Raw genomic sequence first — 21509 nt, 5'->3', positions numbered from 1 at the left:
GGAGCTAGGGCTCTTTTTCATTGGAGCGAAGAAGGATGAGAGGTGACTTGATAGAGGTGTACAAGATGATGAGAGGCACAGATAGTGGATGGCCAGAGACTTTTTCCCAGGGTTGAAATGACTATTACGAGGGGGCATAATTTTAAGGTGATTGGAGGAAGGTATAGGGGAGATGTCAGAAGTAGGTTCATTACACAGTGGTGGGTGCGTGGAATGCACTGCTGGCGGTCGTAGTGGAGTAGGATACATTAGAGACATTTAAGCGACTCTTGGATAGGCATATGGATGATAGTAAAATGTAGGGTATGCAGGGTAGTTTGATCTTAGAGTAGGATAATAGGTCGGCACAACATTGTGGGCCAAAGGGCCTGTACTGTTCTATGTTCAATCACAGGCAACATGTTTTGTTTAAAATTTAACCAGAGCTTGACAATTAACTGTCATCTACCTGATGCTTTTCCCCTGGCAATTGCTCTATTAGAGTCCACTTTATTCATTCATGCGATGAGGGAGTCACTGGCTAGGTAGCATTTACTGCCCATCTCGGAGGGCAACTAAGTCAACCACATTACAGTGGGTCTGGAGTCACAAGGACATTAATGAACCAGATGGGCTTTTCTGACAATCAACAATGGATTAATGATCAGCATTAAATCCTTAATTCAGTTTTCTTTTGTTGAATTCAAATTCCACCATCTGCCTTGGTGGGATTCAAACTCAGGTCCACAGAACAGTCCAGCAATAATACCACTAGGCCATCACCTTCGCACAAAGGATGGTCCTCTGTTTTCAGCAATACTCAAATTCTTTACTACCAAAGGGATGAGAGTTGTACTACAAACAAAATTCTTTGTGACTATATCTGGAATATGGTCTGCAGTTTTAGCCTGCATATTACAAGGGTATGCTTTCATTGGAAGTGGTATAGCAAGGGTTCAATAGACTTTCCTCTGATGGAAAGTTGGGTCAACTTGTCCTACACTCAGAAGAATTAAAGGTGATGTCAATGAAACATAAGATTCTAAAGAGACGTCACAGCATAGATAGAGGTTGCTTGACTTGGTTGGGGAATCTAGAATATACAGACAGTCTCAGGGTAAGATACTAATCATGAAGCATTAAGAGGAGGAGAAATGACTTCAATCAAAACATGGTGAAACTTTGAAATTCTTAACACTGGAGGATTGTGGATATATTTAAGATTGAGAGATTTTTTTTTTGTGTGTCCCAGGGAATCAAAGGATATGAGAAGCAGCAGAAAAATTAAGCTGAGGTAGAAACTCAGCCACCATCATATTGAATCACTGAGCAGTCTCAAGGGTTCACGTGGTGTCCTGCTCCTATTGCCTCTTGAAGAGCAGTTAGGCAATAACATTGGCTTAGAAATAGGCTATGCATATTGAAGGCAAGTTTTGTTTTTGTTTGAAGGATGTAGGCCTCACTGAGGCCAACATTTATTGCCCATTCCAAATTGCCCAGAGGGTAGTTATAAGTTGATCTAAAGAAGTTGGGACGTCATGTTACAGCTGAACAGGACATTGACAAGACCACTTTTGAAGTACTGCGCACAGTTCTGGTCAGCCTGCTATAGGAAGGATATTATTAAATTGGAAAGTGTGCAGAAAAGATTTACAAGGATGTTAATGGGACTGCAGGGTTTGAGTTTAAGGAGAGGCTGGATAAGCTGGGACTTTTTCACGAGTGTAGGAGGTTGATGGGCGACCTTTATAGAGGTTTATAAAATCATGAGGGTCCTAAATAAGGTGATGAGCAAAGGTTTTTTTTGAATAGGGTAGGGGAATTCAAAACTAGAGGGCATAGATTTAAGTTGAGGAGAAAGATTTAAATGGGACCTAAGGGGCAACTTTCTCTCTCAGGATGCTGCGTATGTGGAATGAACAGCCGGAGGAAGAAGTAGATACAGGTACAGTTACAACATTATAGTAGATATTTGGATAGTGCATGAATGGGAAAGGTTTAGAAGGATATGAGCCAAATGCAGGCAAGTGGGATTAGTTTAGTTTGGGAAACTTCATCGGCATGGACGAGTTGGCCAAAGGATCTGTTTCCGCGCATTGCTGTGGATCTGGAGTCACATGAGGGTCAGACCAGGTAATGGTGGCACATTCAGTTCTGAGGAAGGGTCACTGGACCGGAAACGTTAACTCTGCTTTCTCTCCACAGATACCGCCAGACTTGCTGAGCTTTTTCAGCAGCTTGTTTTTCTTTGATTTCCAGCATCTGGAGTTCTTTCAGTTTTTAATGGTGGCACATTTCCTTCCCTGAGGGATGCTGGGGAACCAGGTGGATTCTGATAACAATAGAAAGATAACCGCTGGCTAGCTTTATATTCCAGATTTTCATTGAATTTAAATTTCACCATCTGCCATGGTGGGATTTGAACCCATGTCCCCAAAACATTAACCTGAGGTTCTAGATTACTCATTCAGTGACATTACCATTGCCTTCCCAAAGAGATCACAGGATCAAATAGCACAGAAACAGCCCCTTCAGTCCACCACATCTATGCCGACTAAGGAATGCCAAATTACACTAATCCCATTTATCTGCATTTCGTCCATAGCCTATTATGCCCTGGCAATCTTTTGTGCTCATCCAGATACTATTTAAATGTTGTAAGAGTATCTGCCTCCACCACCCGCTGGATGAAAGTTGTTTTTTTTTTCCCCTCAGTCTCCATTAAACTACTGACATGCCATCTTAAACTTATTTCCCCTGTTCTTTGAATAATCTGTCATGAGGAAGAGATTCTCATGATTTACTCTTCTATGCTTCATAATTTTTGCACGCCTCAATCAGATTCTCCACCCAGCCTACACAGTCTCTCTAACTAAGACTTTTCATTCTATACAACATCCTGGTGAATCTCCTCTGCACCCTCTCTAGTGCAATCACATCTTTCTGATAATGTGGTTACCAGAACTGCACATAGTATTCCATCTGCGGCCTAACCAATGTATTAAAAAGTTGCAACAAGACTTGCTTGCTTTTATATTCTACGTCCCAGCTAATGAAGGCAAGCATCTTGTGTGCTTTCTTCACTGCCCTGTCTATGCATGCTGACACTCTCAGGGGTCTATGGACTTGGTGTACAAGGTCCCCTTGTTCCTCAGTATTCCACAAGGACCTACCAATCTACTGATTCAAAGGAGAAAACAAAATGATTTAAAAACATATTTCAGATGTCCTGTTGATAAATTAAGGAACTGGAGAATGTGCAGGTTAAAGGTAAAGAAGGTAAAATTTGAACACAATACAGGCACAAAATAGGTGGTAAAAGGCAAGCTGCCCACTATTCTTACACATGTAAGATCAAATTTGCTGAAGTAAATTTCAGTGGATGGATCCAGTTTGCCATGTGTGGGGCCCTACCAAAGTTGAATTTACCCTAAAAAGACTGATGCCTGACTTCTAAAGACAGAAGAATGGAACGACTGAAGCAAGGCAATAGGCATGGATATTTTAGAACCATCATATGTTCCAAACTGCTCATTTCTTACACAGCTTGGTAAATGATAGTGAGACCAAAGGATTCCATTGAAAACCTTTATTTTGTTCATTGGTTATAGGGATGTATCACATGCTCGACCAAAACATGTTCATCTAAGACACTAGTTTGAGACACAGACATTGAGCCAACAAGTAGTTTTATTTCCACAAGGTCAATAAATGACACGAGCAAATAAAACAGTTTTCTGCTTTCCTTTAAATCTTTGGAACATGATTTTGAAATCCACTGATTACCTTCCTGTGTAGCTAACAAAATAATTTATATCAAGGGACAAGATTCCAATCACAATATGACAAGATAAAGATAGACAGCAATAATAATTTAGCCTATTGTTGACAAACAACTCAGTTAAAAACAAATGTAATTAACAGTCCATTTGCACAAGGCATTCTTGTTCCTTCACTTAAGCAAATAGTGAAAGGTTTAAAAAAAAGACTGACGTTGGAGATCTGAAACATGAACAAAAAGTGCCGAAAACATTCAGTGGGTCAAGTAGCATCTACAACAAAAGTGTAAATGCCAAGAAGCTCAATTAGGCCTCTGAAGACATTGAGTCAGGACAGTGCACCAACTAAGGCACTGAATTCAGACTACAGGTCAATTACAATATTAATTATTTTGCAAGAAGTAGATAGAATTCTAAAGGAGGTGCAGGAACACAGATAAATTTGCACAAATTGCTGGAGGCAGCAAAGCAGGTTGAGGAATTGGTAAAAAGGCAAACAGGATTCTGCACTTTAAAAACGGAGGCGGCAGAGAGTACAAAAAGAAAGTAAGTTATTTATGGCCTTCATAGCATATTGGATTGTGTTGAATCTAAACCTGGACACTGCAGGTTAGAAAGGACAGGAACATTTACGATAAAACTGCAGAATGATTTCAGGAATGTTGTACTTCAAATAGATTGGAGAATGTCCTTTGAGGGAGAGATTGACTGAGATGTTCAAAATCATCAGCTTTCCTGACAGAGTAAACAAGAAACTGTTTCCATTGACAAAAGTATCAAAAAGAAGAAAAAGGTCGTTTAAAATGACTGGCAAAAGAACCATTAGAAATGTGAGCAAAAACTATTTTTAAACTCAACAAGTATCATGAACTATAGGATACACTGCCTGAAAGATGCAGCACGTCTATTCAACAGTGGCTTTAAAAAGGGAACTAAGCAAGTACCTGAAGGGAAACGGACGGAGGAATGTAACTAGGTAATTTGCTCTTTTGACAGCAGGCTTGATGGCTCGAATGGTCTTTATGTCATAGCACCTCTGTGATTTCACTTCTGTGATACATCATGGCTGTTTGTACCTCAACTCCACCTATGTGCCTTGGCTTCATGACCTTTAAATACACCTGCTTGAACAAAATCTATTAATCTTAGATGAAGTTTTGATTTGACCAAGCTACATCAGAAATTTGGACAACTGAGTGATCTGCAAAAGTCTGGTTGCATCCTATTTAGAGAACATTGCACCCAAGGGAGGATGTTGGTCATAAGCGAATGCAGCGTAGATTCACCACGGGTTCATCAGAATTATAATAAAGGTAAAACAGTTAATTTCCCTTGCATTTTTGAAAAAAGAAACTGATAATTAATGAAAATCAATTTCATAACCTGCTCCTTCCATGAGATCTACTGCAGATCTAGTCAATTACCTGATAAAAATCTTTGCACAATTGTTTGTTGATTCCAAAAAATAACTAACAAAATGACTATTTTCCATCTTTACCAATTAGCTCTGGTCCCCCTCACTCTCTCCCTATACAACAAACTAGTTACCAAAATTTGTACACTGTGCCTACAGTGTTTATGAAGAGCATCTTGCTTCAAATATTTTCTGGAGAAGGTGTTCTCTTGGTCACCTATGGCTAAACTCATCCTTCAAATGTTCAGTATTCCTTTTAACAAGTCCTTGGAATGCACCAACTTGTCTTGCTTCTACAATTTATATACAGTTTCCGTGCAAATGTGAATTAAGCCATATTTGCTTAATAAGTATCAGGAATCATCCATACCTGTCTTTAAAATTTAAAAGGAACAACCAGTACCTAAAAGATTTAAGGATTTCATGCAAACGGCATCAATGAATTTGGTTTTAATCAACTGCCATTCTTTAATGGAATTTTTAAAAAAATCACACCCAATCTGTTGAACTGATCTATAGCAACAGAAAACATGATTATTGTAGCTCTGATTCATTTAGAATGATTGGTTTGAACAGAACGGTACAATAAATGCCCAAACGGAAAAGCTTGAATTTAATAAAAATTGCAATAACTCAAACACGAGTGTCTGAACAGATTTCCCCTGCAGCAGTTACAGAAGAGATCAATACTTTAAGCTATGTAATACCTTGAAAATACATTGTGTTAATAAAAGCACACCAGGCCACTGTGTACATTTAACAGTATCATTTCTATCTCCAAGACCTGTGAAATTAGGAAACTGCAGAGCTGCAGCCCAAATATCTAATTCTTAAGAGGAGTCTTTAGCACTAATTCAGTGGCCTTGACATGTCCTGGTGTGTAATGTTAAGTCTGGCATCAGCATCACTGCACTGTGTGGTGCTGTAAATGAAATGATATCCATCTCAGTCCTGTGCAACCACTCACTAAATTCTATTGACAAGAACAGCAGGATTTTATTACTTAAAAAATTCAAGCTTTTTCTTCGTGGTTTAAAAAAAAGCTGGAAAATCAGTTAACTCTTTAGGCACTGCAGAACTTAACTTTTGATCAGAACATGAAAATGTTGCATTTTATTTAATTCACCCATATTTTGTGTGCTAAATACACAAGCTATTCAAACATAATAGGTAGTAGCCATGCAACTGGTATAACTGAATGTTTATCATCATACACAGATCAACCAATCAGAGAATCCCACTGCCCCTTTTTCAAATGGTGCCATTTTCAGATTTGTCTGAGCAAGCATCTGGGACTCTGGTTTAACCCACACAGAAATTCAAACTATGTAGCATTCCCTCAGTTCTTACACAAACTACATTTCAAAGTTTATAGTACAAAAGTCATAAAATAAACAGTAAGGAGCATCATTACGTCCATGCCTACCTGAAGACAATTCAGTAGTTAAATGGCCAGAGGGTAGATGAAAATTAACATAAGTTGTTTGGTAGGAAAAATGAGAAATATTAACTAAATGATACATTTCTAAAGGGGGTGCCAAACAGACACATGTGCGTGTACAGGTGTGCAAACTTTTTGTCATTGCCAGAATAGAAGAGAAAGCCATTAAAAAGATATACATATTCCCAGAAAAAAAGAAGAGGAATTTCAGGAGAAACTCAGCTGGTCTGGCATCATCTGTGGAGAGTAAGCAGAATCAATGTTTCAAGTCCAGAGACCCTCCTCTTTCTCAGATTTCCAGCAATTGCAGTTTTTTTTATTGTTTATTTACATATTCCTGTACTTCAGCCTTCTGTGCTTCTATTCATTAAGTCATTATGCTAAACCTTCATAAACTCCATCGGGAATATTACATTAAATTCAAGGTACACTTTGGAAAATTGTCAAAATTGAGAGAGGGAGTGCAGGAGATTTACTGTACGTTTACTATAATGATACCAGGGATGAAAGACAACTGTGGAGAGATTAGAGAAAATGGATTTGTTCTCTGTAAATTTGAGAAGGTTTGGGGAAGCGATCACACAGTAATAATTTCACTGGACTTGTAATCCAGAGTCCCAGATTAATTCCCAGTGGACACAGGGTCAACTCCTATGATGGTGAATTTTGAATTCAATTAGTAAACTTGGAATATAAAACTACTCTCAGTAGTAGTGTAATAATCTCAGCGATGGTCATGACAACTATTATTAATTGTCATAAAAACCTGTGTGGTTCACTAATGATTTTTAGGGAAGGAAATCTGATAGCCCTGCTTGGTGTGGCCTACATGTGACTCCAAATCCACAACAACATGATGATTTTTAATTGGCCTCTGAAATAGCTTAGCAAGTTACTCAGTTCAGCAACAATTAGGTATGGGCAACAAATGTTGGCCTTGCTAGCCACATTCACATCCCATGAAAGAATAAAGAAGAAAAATGACAAAGGTGTTCAATACTATGAAGTGTGTTAAAATAAATAAGGATGAACTATTTCAACTGATAGGTGGATCAATAATCAGATGTGTAAGACAACTAGCAAACTAACAAAAATGATGATATGAGCACAAGTTATTTTTTTTAAATATAATGTAATGCTATGACCTGGAAAGCACTGCCTCAAAGGTACTGGATGTGGATTCAGTAGCAACTTTCAAAAGAAACTGGTTAAATATACGAAGGGTAAATATCTGCAGGGTTATCAGGAAATAGCAAGGAAGTAGGACTAATTATACGGCTCCTTCAAAGCCCTGACACAAACATGAAAGGCCAACTTGCTTCATTCAATGATATAATAATTCCAGTTGCTTGAACACCTTGACTTTGTAGCAAAAGAGAATCACATTGTTGGATAATGACTAAAAATCAGTTGATAAACTTCCAATTTGTTACAGAGATTTAAACACAAAAATAACCTTGCATGCTGAATTTCAAGAGTTTTCTCAATGCACAATGGTAAGCACATTTTCTCCAAGTAAAAGCAATTCTTTGTAAAGTAATAGAAATAGAAGCCCTTTGAAAGAAATACTGAATAAAATCCTTACTTGTTAAGTACTCGTTTCTCCAACCTTGATCGAGATGTATTGCTCTGTTGTCTCAAATCAGTGAGATTTGGATACTTTCTCTTCTTTCCTTTTCCCTTTTTATCTTTTCTGTCATATTTTGAAGAACCAAGATCTACACCTGTAGCAGCTTCAATTTCACGCATCAACTCTGGATCCTGCCAGTCTGTCAGGAAAGAAATATCTATGAAACTTCTAAGGTATTGGGAGTACAGGTTTTACTTTCAAGGCTTTTGCAAAGTTTGGTCATTTATGGGATAAGGGAGTTACTGCTTAGGCCGGCATTTATTCTCTACCCCAACTACCCTTAAGATGGTGAAGGTTAGCCTCTGTCTTCTGTGATATCAGTACCCCAATTACATGACATCCTCTATGATCATAAACTTTCCTTCTGCTTGTTAAGATCTCTTATCCTCTCTGCCCTTCCTGGCTCTATAATTATTTATCACAAAAATATCTTTGATCGTGGCCTAACAGGCAGTTTCAAAGTTGAACTTTCCTCAGGACAAATCAATCCTGTAGTGAGGTTCTTAAACAGGCAAAGAGCCACTTACTTCTTTAGGCTAAGGGCTTAATGCCTATTTTCAGGCAGCTGTATTACATGAAGAAATTTTTAGTCTTTTGTCAATATAATGGACAGCACTATTCCAGTCAGAAATGTGTGTGCACCTCCTTCCTTCCATATCGGATAAACCGATAGAGCTAAAGATTCACCATAGAAGGTTTTCAGTCAAATAATTTAAAAACACTGAAATTTCAGTGGTTCCACTGGTACCTCTGCTAGAACCAACAGAAAAGAAAGGTGGAAACAACTACATTGAATCACAGAACTGTCAAGGTGCAAGAGGAAGCTATTCTGCCCATCATGCCTTCACCAGTTCCATTACTGAGTGCCAATTTCCTGCCTTTTCCTCATATTTCTGCATATAATGCAAATAATCATTCATTGACATCTTGAATGCTTCAATTGTACTTCCCTCCACCACTTTTCCAGACAATGCATTCCATACCCTAAAAGTATTTTTTCACATCACTGTTGCTTCACTTGCATGTCGCTTTAATTGCACTAAGGGTTATGCCCAACTTATACCAGTGTGGCAGCTCAGTAAAAAACAGGCAACTCTAATTCAATGAACAAAAAACTCCAACAAAATAGATTTTAGCAAGAAAGGAATTACTTGATTTGTTTCTTTTCAAATCAGTCCTCACAAATAAACTGTGATTCACACAGGGTTAATTCAGTGTGAAGTGTCATTCATAAATGGAGCTGAGACAAGCTAAGAGAGAAAGAGAGGCTCATGAAGAAAGTTGATCCAAAAGATTTATTTAATCTTGAAAGAGATTAAATATAAAAGTAACACAAGTCAAAAAATGAAACCATTAATCTATGATTAAGGTCAAAATAAAGCACAGTTAGACACAAGGCCTTCCAATAACAACAAGGCGGTACCAGCTTAGAGCTCCATGAATGGGACACTTGTATAAATACGGCAAAAAATACTGGGGCCCAGTCAGTATGAAATGAGCATTTCAACAAAATGAAGGACCAATTTAAAAGCCTTTGAAAAGAAATCAATAGAGTGCCAAGGAAGAACAGTCTTTAGAGCCTTGATGGACCCTAAAGCTCTTCATATAGTGTTGCTGACTTTACTGATGGTGAAAAAAACTACAGAGTTTGGGGGAAAAAAAATCAATACTGTAGTTAGTAAAGAGATGCTATTTCACATCTGACTGGCCAGCGGCCTGCCTTTCCGTGGTTGTCCTGATACCTGTTTGTTAACAAGTCACTAAAGGCTGAAAGACCAGATATTCTGGAGTACTGACACAAAAAAGGTACTTAATTTGCTTCTGTGTGTGAACTATAGGAAACGATGAAAGCTACAGATTAGTAGGTCAATGTGCTTTATCACTGATTCATGGTATCAAAATCTAGTCATCGTTATGTGGTGCTTCTGTGTTATACTTAAGGTTTTATGTAAACACTACAAACTATGAAAGAATCAAATGATTTAGAAAGGATCAGACTGCAGGAAGCACCATTGTTCTATGCACATTTTCTGCTGTCATTCCCAAATAGATTGTAATACTGTTATGTGTATGTTCATTCACTGTGTCAAACAGTATTTGGGATTCAATCTATTTTAAAATGGAACACTGAACACTTCAAACTGCTGATTTCCAACTGAATTTTAGATTCGAAACCACCTGAAGGCAACACTATCAATGCCGCTAATGTTACATAGTCATCAGTTTGGTTTTAAATGCACGCTTGCTTCAAAATCTAGGATACACAGAGCACAAAACTGTAATGATTTGATTGGTACAATATGATTGCCATTAGTATCAAACGCACATCGAAGCCAAAATTATCAATGAGAATAACAACAGAAAATGGGTCTTCTAGCAATCTAATCTATTCAATCTAATAATGAAAACTCAAAGTATCATTTGTGTTTAAGTATTTTTCTTGATGTCCATTTACACCAGAGATAGACATAAAGGGTCAAAGTTATCCAGTTAAAATATCCTGCAAACTACTTCAACATGTGTGAAATGTGGAATTGTGAGATAACAGCACAATGGCATTATTGCATCAATAATCTGTTTTAGTTCTATAACGCAGATTAAAAGAAAAATGGCAAATACTTTAAATCTGAAAAACTGATCAAATGCTGTGTATTTCTAGCTTTGTGTGTCTCTATTGCATTATTTATGACTCTAGTAGAAATGAAGTTAAGATTGAATGTTCATGGGTACCCGCATGGACCCAAGCTACGCCTGCCTCTTTGTAGGTTACGTGGAACAATCCCTCTTCCGTACCTACAGCGGCCCTAAACCCCACCTCTTCCTCCGTTACATTGATGACTGTATTGGTGCCGCCTCGTGCTCCCACGAGGAGCTCGAACAGTTCATCCAATTCACCAACACCTTCCACCCCAACCTTAAGTTTACCTGGACCATCTCTAATACCTCTCTCCCCTTCCTGGACCTCTCTGTCTCCATATCGGGCAACCACCTAGAAACCGATATTCATTTCAAGCCCACCGATTCCCACAGCTACCTAGAATACTACTCCTCCCACCCACCTTCCTGCAAAAATGCTATCCCCTATTCCCAATTCCTTCGCCTCCGCCGCATCTGCTCCAAGGATGAGGCATTCCACTCCCGTACATCTCAGTTGTCCTCGTTTTTCAAGGACCGTAACTTCCCCCCCTCAGTGGTCGAGAACGCCCTCAACCGTGTCTCCCACATCTCCCGCAACTCATCCCTCACACCCCGTCCACGCAATAAGAAACAAAAAAGAATCCCCCTCGTCCTCACGTATCACCCCACCAACCTCCGGATCCAACGCATCATCCTCTGACACTTCCGCCATCTGCAATCTGACCCCAAAGACATCTTTCCCTCCCCACACTTATCTGCTTTCCGAAGGGACCACTCTCTCCGTGACTCCCTTATCCGCTCCACACTCCCCTCCAGCCCCACCACACCCGGCACTTTTCCCTGCAACCGCAGAAAGTGCTACACCTGCCCCCATACCTCCTCCCTCACCCCCATCCCAGGCCCCAAGAAGACTTTCCACATCAAGCAGATGTTCACCTGCACATCTGCCAATGTGGTATACTGCATCCGCTGTACCCGGTGTGGCTTCCTCTACATCGGGGAAACCAAGCAGAGGCTCGGGGACCGCTTTGCAGAACACCTATGCTCGGTTTGCAATAAACAACTGCACCTCCCAGTCACGAACCATTTCAACTCCCCCTCCCATTCCTCAGACGACATGTCCATCCTGGGCCTCCTGCAGTGCCACAACGATGCCACCCGAAGGTTGCAGGAACAGCAACTCATATTCCGCTTGGGAACCCTGCAGCCCAATGGTATTAATGTGGATTTCACAAGGTTCAAAATCTCCCCTCCCCCTACCGCATCCCAAAACCAGTCCAGCTCGTCCCCGCCTCCCTAACCTGTTCTTCCTCCCACCTATCCCCTCCTCCCACCTCAAGCCGCACCCCCATCTCCTACCGACTAACCTCATCCCGCCCCCTTGACCCGTCCGTCCTCCCTGGACTGACCTATCCCCTCCCTAACTCCCCACCTGCACTCACCTTTACTGGCCCCATCCCCGCCTCTTCGACCTGTTTGTTTCCTCTCCACCATCCATCTTCTATCCGCCTCCCACTCTCTCCCTATTTATTTCAGAACCCCCTTCCCCTCCCCCTTTTCTGATGAAGGGTCTAGGCCCGAAACGTCAGCCTTTTTGCTCCTACGATGCTGCTTGGCCTGCTGTGTTCATCCAGCCCTGCACCTTGTTGTCTCAGATTCTCCAGCATCTGCAGTTCCTACTATCTCATGATCAAAAACATTTAAGTTATTTGTAAATCCCCAATTAGTGGAGACCAACTGCTTCTTTCCAACACAGTGCCAAAACAACAGCTTTCTGACCTGGTTGTTTCAGAAACTCCGCCACCATAGTTTCTAGGCAGGTTATGTCTCATCAAAGAGCCATATTTAAGATATGACCCAATTCCCACATTAATAAACTGATACAGTATAGGTCAGTCAGCTACACTCCTATGGAAACTTGAGCACTCTCTTGAATTAACATGGAAATTTAGTAAATTCTGAATTGGAGAACTAAAGACTCAATTACTTTAGAATTAAGATTTAGAATTTTATTTCAAAAATCAAAAATCTATAAATTGGAGTGTAATCTATAGAAACTTAAGTGTAGTCAATCAGATAATTAGGCTTGGACTTTCTGACTAGGGGAAGATTGAAAGGTATGAGGAAAGACAGCTGCAGCGGGGAAAGGCTCTACCCAATCATGAGATTTTCCCACAACTCCAGCTGCAATCCTGGTCCTACAAGGAAATGGATTCCTGATTTAAGCTAGTAAGCTTAAGCTGAGTGAAAATTTGATACTTAGGACAGGAAACGTACTATATAAATGCATTTTTTCTCCTTTATTCTCACCACTCCACTAGTCCTTGACTCCAATGGGGCACTATTTCTTTGGATTTATGCAAGGTTGCCCAATAACAGCTCAATACAGATGTTCAGAACTTGCAAACCTCACTCATAATTTTACTTAAGGTGACATGTCCCAAATAAATTTCACCAGAGCATATTTCTTGCTCCTGCATCATGGTGTGGACAAGGTGCTACAGAACAGGGCTAATTTAAAAATTAAAATGCATGGTATTAATGGAAATGGATTTACCATATTACCATTCCACTAATGTTAAAGTTCTAAAAAGACCTGGTCTATCATTTTTTGTATGCTCTCTGATTTAAACAATTTAGTTTTAGCTGCTGAAGTCTTCCCTGTTCAGACAAGTATTCCCTTTCCCACACAGTATGTCAATGATAAGGTAGCTCAATGTTTACATTTGACAATGACCCTGAATTGGCTCAGACACACATTTAAAACTCACTTATTTATTGAGTAAATATTGGTTCACTGGCAAATATATATTACAAAGATTTTGAAAAATCATGCTGCCATACCAGCTTTCGCTTTCTGTTTCTGCTGTTCTTCTTGCTTCAGTCTTTGAATATCTTCTGGGTTCATAGGATTTCCTTGCTCATCTCTTGGGATAATCTTTCCATGGAAAGGGCACTATGAAGCATATATACAAAAAAAGGTGTAATAAGAACACAGCATAAAAGAAAATCGATTACTTCAACAGCAGGTTTTGAGAGGTTTGTTAGCAGTGTTGCTCTGCATTTCTGTTTGACTACTTTTGCTAATATTTGACCATGTTCATTCAGAGCAATGACATGCATTTATGAGACATTCAATTTAGCAAAGCATGCCACTTTACAGGAGTGAACTTGGAAAAACTCAGACACTGAACTGAATGCTTGGTCAAAGAGGCAGGTACTAAGAAGCTGCTTAAAAGAACAGAAAGATGAAGATGTTTAAATAGACAATTCCAAAAGTGATGAGAAAGTAAAGAAACTAAGTTAAAAAATGGAGGGTCACAGAGATCTGAGGATTGTATAATTGAAGGAAATTACAGAGACTATGATAGGTGGGAGGACTTTGAACACAATGTGAGAATTGTAAACTGACATGTGGCCAGTCCAGGATCCAATGTAGATCCATAAATACATGGATGATTGGAAAGTGGGCTGGAGGAAAATGCTTTAGAATCAAGGTTAAATCCTCTTATTTGAAGTTCCTTTTTTACAACAAGATAAATTGTCTGCAAGTATTTGCACTCTGTGACTCAATGCCAGAGAGACACCTAGCACCAATCTGGAATGAAACATAAAACTTGCGAATGAGAAATTCTAAGTACCTGTTCTGATGCGTTATTGAATCATTAAGATTTACAGCATAGGAGACCATTCAGTCTAGTATATGTGGAAGGGATTTGCTTGAGCATTCCAAAATCAATCCCACTTCCTTACTCTTCCTCTTAGCTTCGAGTATTTATCCAATTTTCCTTTGAGTGATAAAACATTCACTCTTTTAACCACCTTCATGTCTGAAGATTATCTGTTCAAGAAATTCTAACTTCTCTTGAGACAGTTTTAAATCGATCATTCCTCACAATTATCTCTCTCACCAGAGGAAACATTCTATTCCTTTTGAAAATCTTTCATTTAAAAAAAAACATTATCCTAAAATAAGAACAGAAAATGCTGGAGAATCTCAATAGATCGAGCTGCATCTGTGGAAAGAGAAACAGAGTGCATATGACTCTTCTTCAGAATTCCATTAGCATATGCTGCTTCAGTGGAAACAGTTCCAGCGTATCAAGTCCCTTCTCTTAAATGCCTTATTCAATGGGATCATTCAGATGAATTGATACAATATGCATTCTATGGTTTTGATATCTCTTCTATAATGGGGGCTACAAATCCTAATAGAATGGTCTTAACTGCAGTATAGTGTTTTGCATAAAGTCAGCATTATTTCTTTATTCCAAATTGCACACTCTTCATTTATAAAATTCCCAAATCCTTCATTATGGCTTTATCTGCTAGTACTCATGCTTTCAGGGGTACTATTTTTGATCCAGTAAGTTCCATTTTTCATACATTGTTTAGCATCTTTCCATAAAATGTATATTCCCAGCACAAGTTATCACTGTTAGGGTAGAATATTAAACAATTAAAAACCAATACAGGGATAATTTGAGGGATGGCAAACTACATCTTGAGGTATCATGAAATTCTGTGCTCCCAAAACACTGAATTTTGTCAAGGTTGTTAGACATGACTGTTCAAACTGTGGCACATACAATACTCATTGCAATTTCTACGCAACTAAAACCTAATACAAAGTAGTGGCAGGTGTCAAATATATATTCAATTTGGACACACCTATTACGAAGCTTTTCAGTTCATTACACAAAAAGACTGCGACAAATTTTTAAAAATTAGTGTATTTTAGAGCCAAAGCAGGTAAACAGACCAAGAAGCCATGCAGCAATATTCAATGACCCGAACAGCTATATTAGCAGAAACTCATTTTACCAAAGCTGAGTAATCAGAAAGAAAGTGTGAAATTATAGCAAACAATGACTGATTCTGATACTGTGTCTTAAAGTTGATCTTATGGCAAATGGTGTCAAGGGGACTTAATGGTACAGGTGCTCTCACATTCTTAGTGAGAGTTAATGGTGCATATGAGTGGATCAATTTTCCACTTTTACAGCACTTGTTTTCCACATTAGTAGTACTATTTCCTTCGCATATGTAGGCTCAGTTCTTAGCAAATGCAACAAGGATTCTAATTTGGCTATTCACCACACAACATTTTGAAGTATTCAGCTAACTTGTGAAAATGACTTCAGAAAGGAAATTTTGAACCTTCGTTTTTCTAAAAGAATCCAAAGTTAACATGAGAAATTTTATATTAGTTTTATATTATTTTATAAATTTTATATTAGTAAAGTTTACTGTTAAATTAAAACTTTTCAAAAATGATATTCAAATTAGCATCTATAGAATTTTGGCAATTTCCTTAGCTCAAAGCTATTTGTATGAGCTTCTTCTTGTGAATTCAGGCAAATTGAGTACTGCAGCAAGTGGGGGTCATGTCATAATTTGCTGGGTTTGTGGAGATTAGTGAGATTATAAGCACTAAATGTAATTTCATTGAAAGTTAGGCAATGGGGCAACTTTGAAGAAAAGGACTTTTATTTCTCTTTAAGGCAAGCAGAAAATGGCATTTATTATTATGGAATTTAAAACAGGTATCAGCACTAAAGGTATAATTATGTACTTTTTGCTGTGGGGCATAGAGCAGATAAAAATATTTTTTGAGCGTGCTGGCTGACTAAACATTAAAAGCAGCAATTGTTCGAGCTAAATGAATGATAGGGTATGGATTCATGGAGTGCACCAACCATCCACCAAAGTAACTATACTCATCTGAAAGACGAACAAAAGAAATGAATTGATTCTTATTTCAGTAAGAAACACAGAGAGATGGCTCAAAGAGGAAAATGTAAATGGATTGGCTCCTGTACAAAACAGGATAATCCAAATGGGTTTAAGTAACTCATATTTGCAGGACCCTTCGATCTATTCTTAATTTAAAACTTTAATAACTCTTTTCCTTCCCATTTAACATTATGATCCTAAGCAACCCATACTCAAGATATTTCTACATTGACTTAAAGGATGTCATGTCGAAACAACGGCTGCAGAAACAGACTCAAGGGCTCTTGTGGTGCAGTGGTAGTGTCACTGCCTCTGAGCAAGAAAGCCCAGGTTCAAGTCCCACCTGTTCCATATGTGCCATAATACATCTGAGCAGGCTGATTAAAAAATATAGCCCTCCCCATTTATTACCAAATGGATCATCTTTGCAGGAGGCCTTCAGCTTAGTGTCCTCGGCCCAAGCATCTTCAGCAGTTTCATCAATGACCTTCTCTTCATCAGAAGGTCAGAAATGGGGATAGTCATCAATGACCGCACAATGTTCAGCACCATTCGCGACTCCTGAAGCAGTCCATATTCAAACACAACAAAACCTGGACAATATCCAGGCTTGGGTGACAAGTGACAAGCAACTTTCGCACCACACTTAGGCCAGGCAATGACCATCTCCATTAAGAAACAAACTAACCACTGTCCCTTGATATTCAATGGTGTTATTGGCACTGAATTCCCCCATTATTAACATCCTGGGGGTTATCATTGACCAGAAATTCAACTGAACTTTGCCATATAAATACAGTGGCTACAAGAACAAGTCAGAGGCTAGGAATATTGCGGTAAGTAACTCACTTCCTGGCTCCCCAAAGCCTGTCCACCATGAACAAAGTAAAGATGGAGTGTGATGGAATATTCCCCACTTGCCTGGATAAATGCAGCTGAAACAAACATTCTAGAAGTTTGACACTATCCAGCACCAAACAGACCACTTAGAGTCATTAGAGATGAAGAGCATGGAAACAGACCCTTTGGTCCAACTTGGCCACGCTGACCAAATATCCTAGATAAATCTAGTCCCATTTGCCAGCATTTGGCCCATATACCCCTGAACTCTTGCTATTCATATACCCATTCAGATGCCTTTAAAATGTTGTAATTGTACCAGTCTCCTCCACTTCCTCTGGCAGATCATTCCTTACATGCACCACTCTCTGCGTGAAAAAGTCCCCCCTTAGGTCCATTTTAAATCTTTCCCCTCACCTTAAACGTATGCCCTTTAGTTTTGGGCTCCCTAACCCGGAGAAAAGACTTTGTCTATTTACCCTATCCATGCCCCTCATGATTTTATAAACCTGTATAAGGTCACCCTTCAGCCTCTGACATTCCAGGGAAAATTGCCTCAGCCCATTCAGCATCTCCCTATAGCTCAAATCTTCCAACCCTGGCAACATTCTTGTAAATCTTTTCTGAACCGTTCCAAGTTTCACAACATCCTTCCTATAGCAGTGAGACCAGAATTGCATGGTATTCCAAAAGTGGCCTAACCAATGTCCTGTACAGCTGCAACATGACCTTCCATTTCCTATACTCAATGCACTGACTAATAAAGGCAAGCATACCAAACGCTTTCTTCACTATCCTATCTGCAACTCTACTTTCAAGGAACAATGAACTGGCACTCCAAGGTCTCTTTGCCCGATTAGCACTATTCGTACAAAACTTTTTCCATCCTACTAATTCAACATACAATAAAATCTTCTTCAAATAGCTTGATACATTTCAGCTAGTGCTTTCTTCAAATCTTGAGATTTCAAATCAGGAAGAATAGTGATAAGCTGAAAGATATCTGACTAAAAATAAATTCTTCCTTTGGCTATAATATATATCTCAAAGATAATAGCTATTATACATAATCAGCACAGAAACAAGACATTTGGACCAAATGGTCGATGCCAGCAAATATGATCCATGTGAGCCTCCTCCCATCCTTTCCCATTTAATTCAATCAACATAACTCTCTACTTCCTTCACCCTCCTTACGTGCCCAGCTTTCCTTTAAATGTATCTATACCATTTGCTCAACTACTCTTTGCACATCCTTAATCTCCAAATAAACAAGTTTCTTCTGAATTCACTACGTGTTTAATCCTATCTTACATTGATAGTTCTCAGCTCTGCTCTTTCCCACAAGTGGAAATACGCTGTGCCTATTATGTCAAATTTTTTCACTGTTTCAAAAGCCTTAATTAGATCATCCCTCAGCCTGCCCCTTTCAAGAGAAAAATGACAAAGCCTGCTCATCCTTCCCTGATAAAGGTCACTTGTAGCTACCAAAGAGGGAGCCAGGTGGTTCTGGTACATGTAATATACAACCGTAGACTTACAGCCAGAAGGAAGCCATTTATTCCAAAGCATCTACTCTTTACTGTAGTAATTCAAAACTAATCCCTACTCTCAGACTTTCTCTTTGTAGCCTTTTTTTTCAACTATTTACCCACCTTTCCCTTAAAAAATACATTTGCCCTGATCTTTCCATCAGCAGCAGAGTGAAAGTGCGTGTAAACCTATTTAAAGGTGTAGCCTTACTCTTTTACACCAGTGCCTTAGGAAATTCCTGTCACAGCTCCTGTTTGAATCCAGGGATGAGATAAGGTGGGATAATAGCCTTGTGGTGAAGCACAATTGCAGTGAAGACACGCCTACTTCATCATCATCAACTGAAGACCTGTCTCTTAAGATCTGTCTTCAATACATTTCACTATTTGTGAACATATCTGTCATTTTTGGGTTCCCACCCCCTTTCACCTCCACATTTCAAACAGAGTCCACCCCAAAGCAAACAATGCCACCCCAAATCCACTGGAGTGAGAAGTGTCAGGGCTACAGACGCAGTAAGCAATGTGGGGGAGGACCGAAGCGTGGCATGCCTTGGGGTGGGGGGGGGGGGGGGGGTTGGTGGTGGTATTGGAGGCTCTTAGCAGTGTTGGGCAGAAGTGGTCAGCAGAATCAGTGTTCCAAATGTGCTGGAGCACTTGGACACAATGTGGTTTGCTGCAACGCTGCATTCCTAAGAAGGCTTTATGCTTGCTTGAAAAAGCTCCGAGTAAATCAGCATTATTAAAAAACCAAAATCATCAGACAACGGAACCACCAGTGAAGCACTCCCATGGAACCATTTCTAGTTCCAGAATTCCAAGTTTTGTCATAAATCAGCTCCTCTGAACACCCAGTGCCAGTGGGACCCTCAATTGCAGTAAATGTCATACCATGTTCCACCACTGGGACCAGAAAACCTGCATCAATGGTCAATACTGAGACCACTCTTTGTATGAAAAGATTCCTGTCAAGTCCTCCTCAGAATCTTACATGTTTTAAAGAGATGACCTCGTATTCTTCTAATCTCCAATGTGTACAGGCTCAACATTTCCCAATGAGACAAGTTCTTCAGCCCAGGAATCAGCCTACTGAAACTACTCTGAACTGCTTCCAAGGCAAGCATTTTGTTCATTAAAGTAACGAGGCTAAAACCATAAACAGTTCTCAAGGTATGCTGTCACCAATGTGTTGTACATTGTTATAGCAGGACTTGCCTATTTTCATGCCCCATCCCTCTTGCAATAAAGGCCAACATTTCATTTTTATCAATGAATAAGAACACTCAGATCCATTTGTCCTCCATCAGTTTACAGTCTCTCCCTATTTAAAAATATTGTTTTTTTCTGTTCTTATAGCCAAACCTTTTCCCATATTATACTCCATTTGTTAAATTTTTGAGCAACCTATATCCTGTATCCTTCTCACAACTTTAATTTCCTTTCTATTGTAACAAGCGCAAATTTGGCTACAATATACTCGGTCCCTCCATTCCAATCATAATATGGATTGGAAATAGTTGAGGAAATCCCACTCTTGATAGTGAGATTTCTTTTACAGTACAGGCGATGGCCTAGCAGTATTATCGCTAGGCTATTAATCCAGAAACTCAGCTAGTGTTCTGGGGAGTCGCTTCAAATCCCCAGCAGATTAGTGGAATTTGAATTCAATAAAAAATAGCTGGAATTAAGAATCTACTGATGGCCCAGCGGCTCAGTAGTTAGTACCACTGCCTCACAGTGTCAGGGACCCGGGTTCAATTCCACCCTTGGGTGTCTGTCTGTATGGAGTTCGTACATGTTCCCCGTGCCTGCATGGGTTTCCACCGGGTGCTCCGGTTTCCTCCCACAGTCCAAAGATGTGCAGGTTAGGTAGTTTGGCCATGCTAAATTACCCATAAGGTCCAGGTATGAGCAGGCTAAGTGGATTAACCATGGGAAATGCAGTGTTACAGGGATAGGGATAGGGTAGTGGAATGAGTATGGGTAGGATGCTCTTTGGAGGACTCAATGGCCTGCTTCCACAATGTAGGGATTCTATGATGAAACCACTGTCGAATGTCAGGAAAAACCCATCTGGTTTGCAAATGTTCGTTAAGGAAGGAAATTGCCATCCTTACCTGTTCTGGCCTACATGTGACTCCGAACCCACAGCAATGTGGTTGACTCTCAATTGCCCTTTGAAATGGACTACAAATTATTACAAAATGTCAAAAAAAAACGAAATCAGACAGATTACCGCTCGTGCCAAAATTCACAGACAGTCAAGCGACAGCCTGACATTGTCATACCCAGTAAATTGTATCTTACAGCATCCACTTCCTCCATCACTGACACTCGGTAGCAGCAGTGTGTACCAGCTACTGCAGAAATTCAAAGATCCTCAGACAGTGCCTTCCAAACCCACAGCCACTTCCGCCTAGAAGGACAGGGCAGCAGATATATGGGAAAGCCATCACCTTCACGTTCTCTTCCAAGCCGCTCATCATCCTGACTTGGAAATGTATTGCCGTTCCTTCCCTGT

The 21509-nt window shown here is 39.6% G+C and overlaps 1 protein-coding gene across 3 annotated transcripts in view; it reads right to left on the bottom strand.

The window, feature by feature from the left end:
* uvssa (UV-stimulated scaffold protein A) overlaps positions 1–21509 on the bottom strand; it is a 106036-nt gene that overhangs the window by 10200 nt on the left and 74327 nt on the right. For all 3 annotated transcript variants that reach the window (XM_048615734.1, XM_048615800.1, XM_048615866.1), the window contains exons 12-13: positions 13725–13836; positions 8199–8382 (exon numbers count right to left, since the gene is read on the bottom strand). In XM_048615734.1, the coding sequence (XP_048471691.1) occupies positions 8199–8382; positions 13725–13836 (296 nt within the window). The remainder of the gene's footprint in view (positions 1–8198; positions 8383–13724; positions 13837–21509) is intronic.

The sequence above is a fragment of the Rhincodon typus genome, chromosome 1, assembly GCF_021869965.1.
Source record: "Rhincodon typus isolate 14 chromosome 1, sRhiTyp1.1, whole genome shotgun sequence".
NCBI lineage: Eukaryota > Metazoa > Chordata > Chondrichthyes > Orectolobiformes > Rhincodontidae > Rhincodon > Rhincodon typus.
The sequence above is the reverse complement of the archived record's forward strand: the minus strand, read 5'-3'. Positions and strand labels throughout refer to the sequence as shown.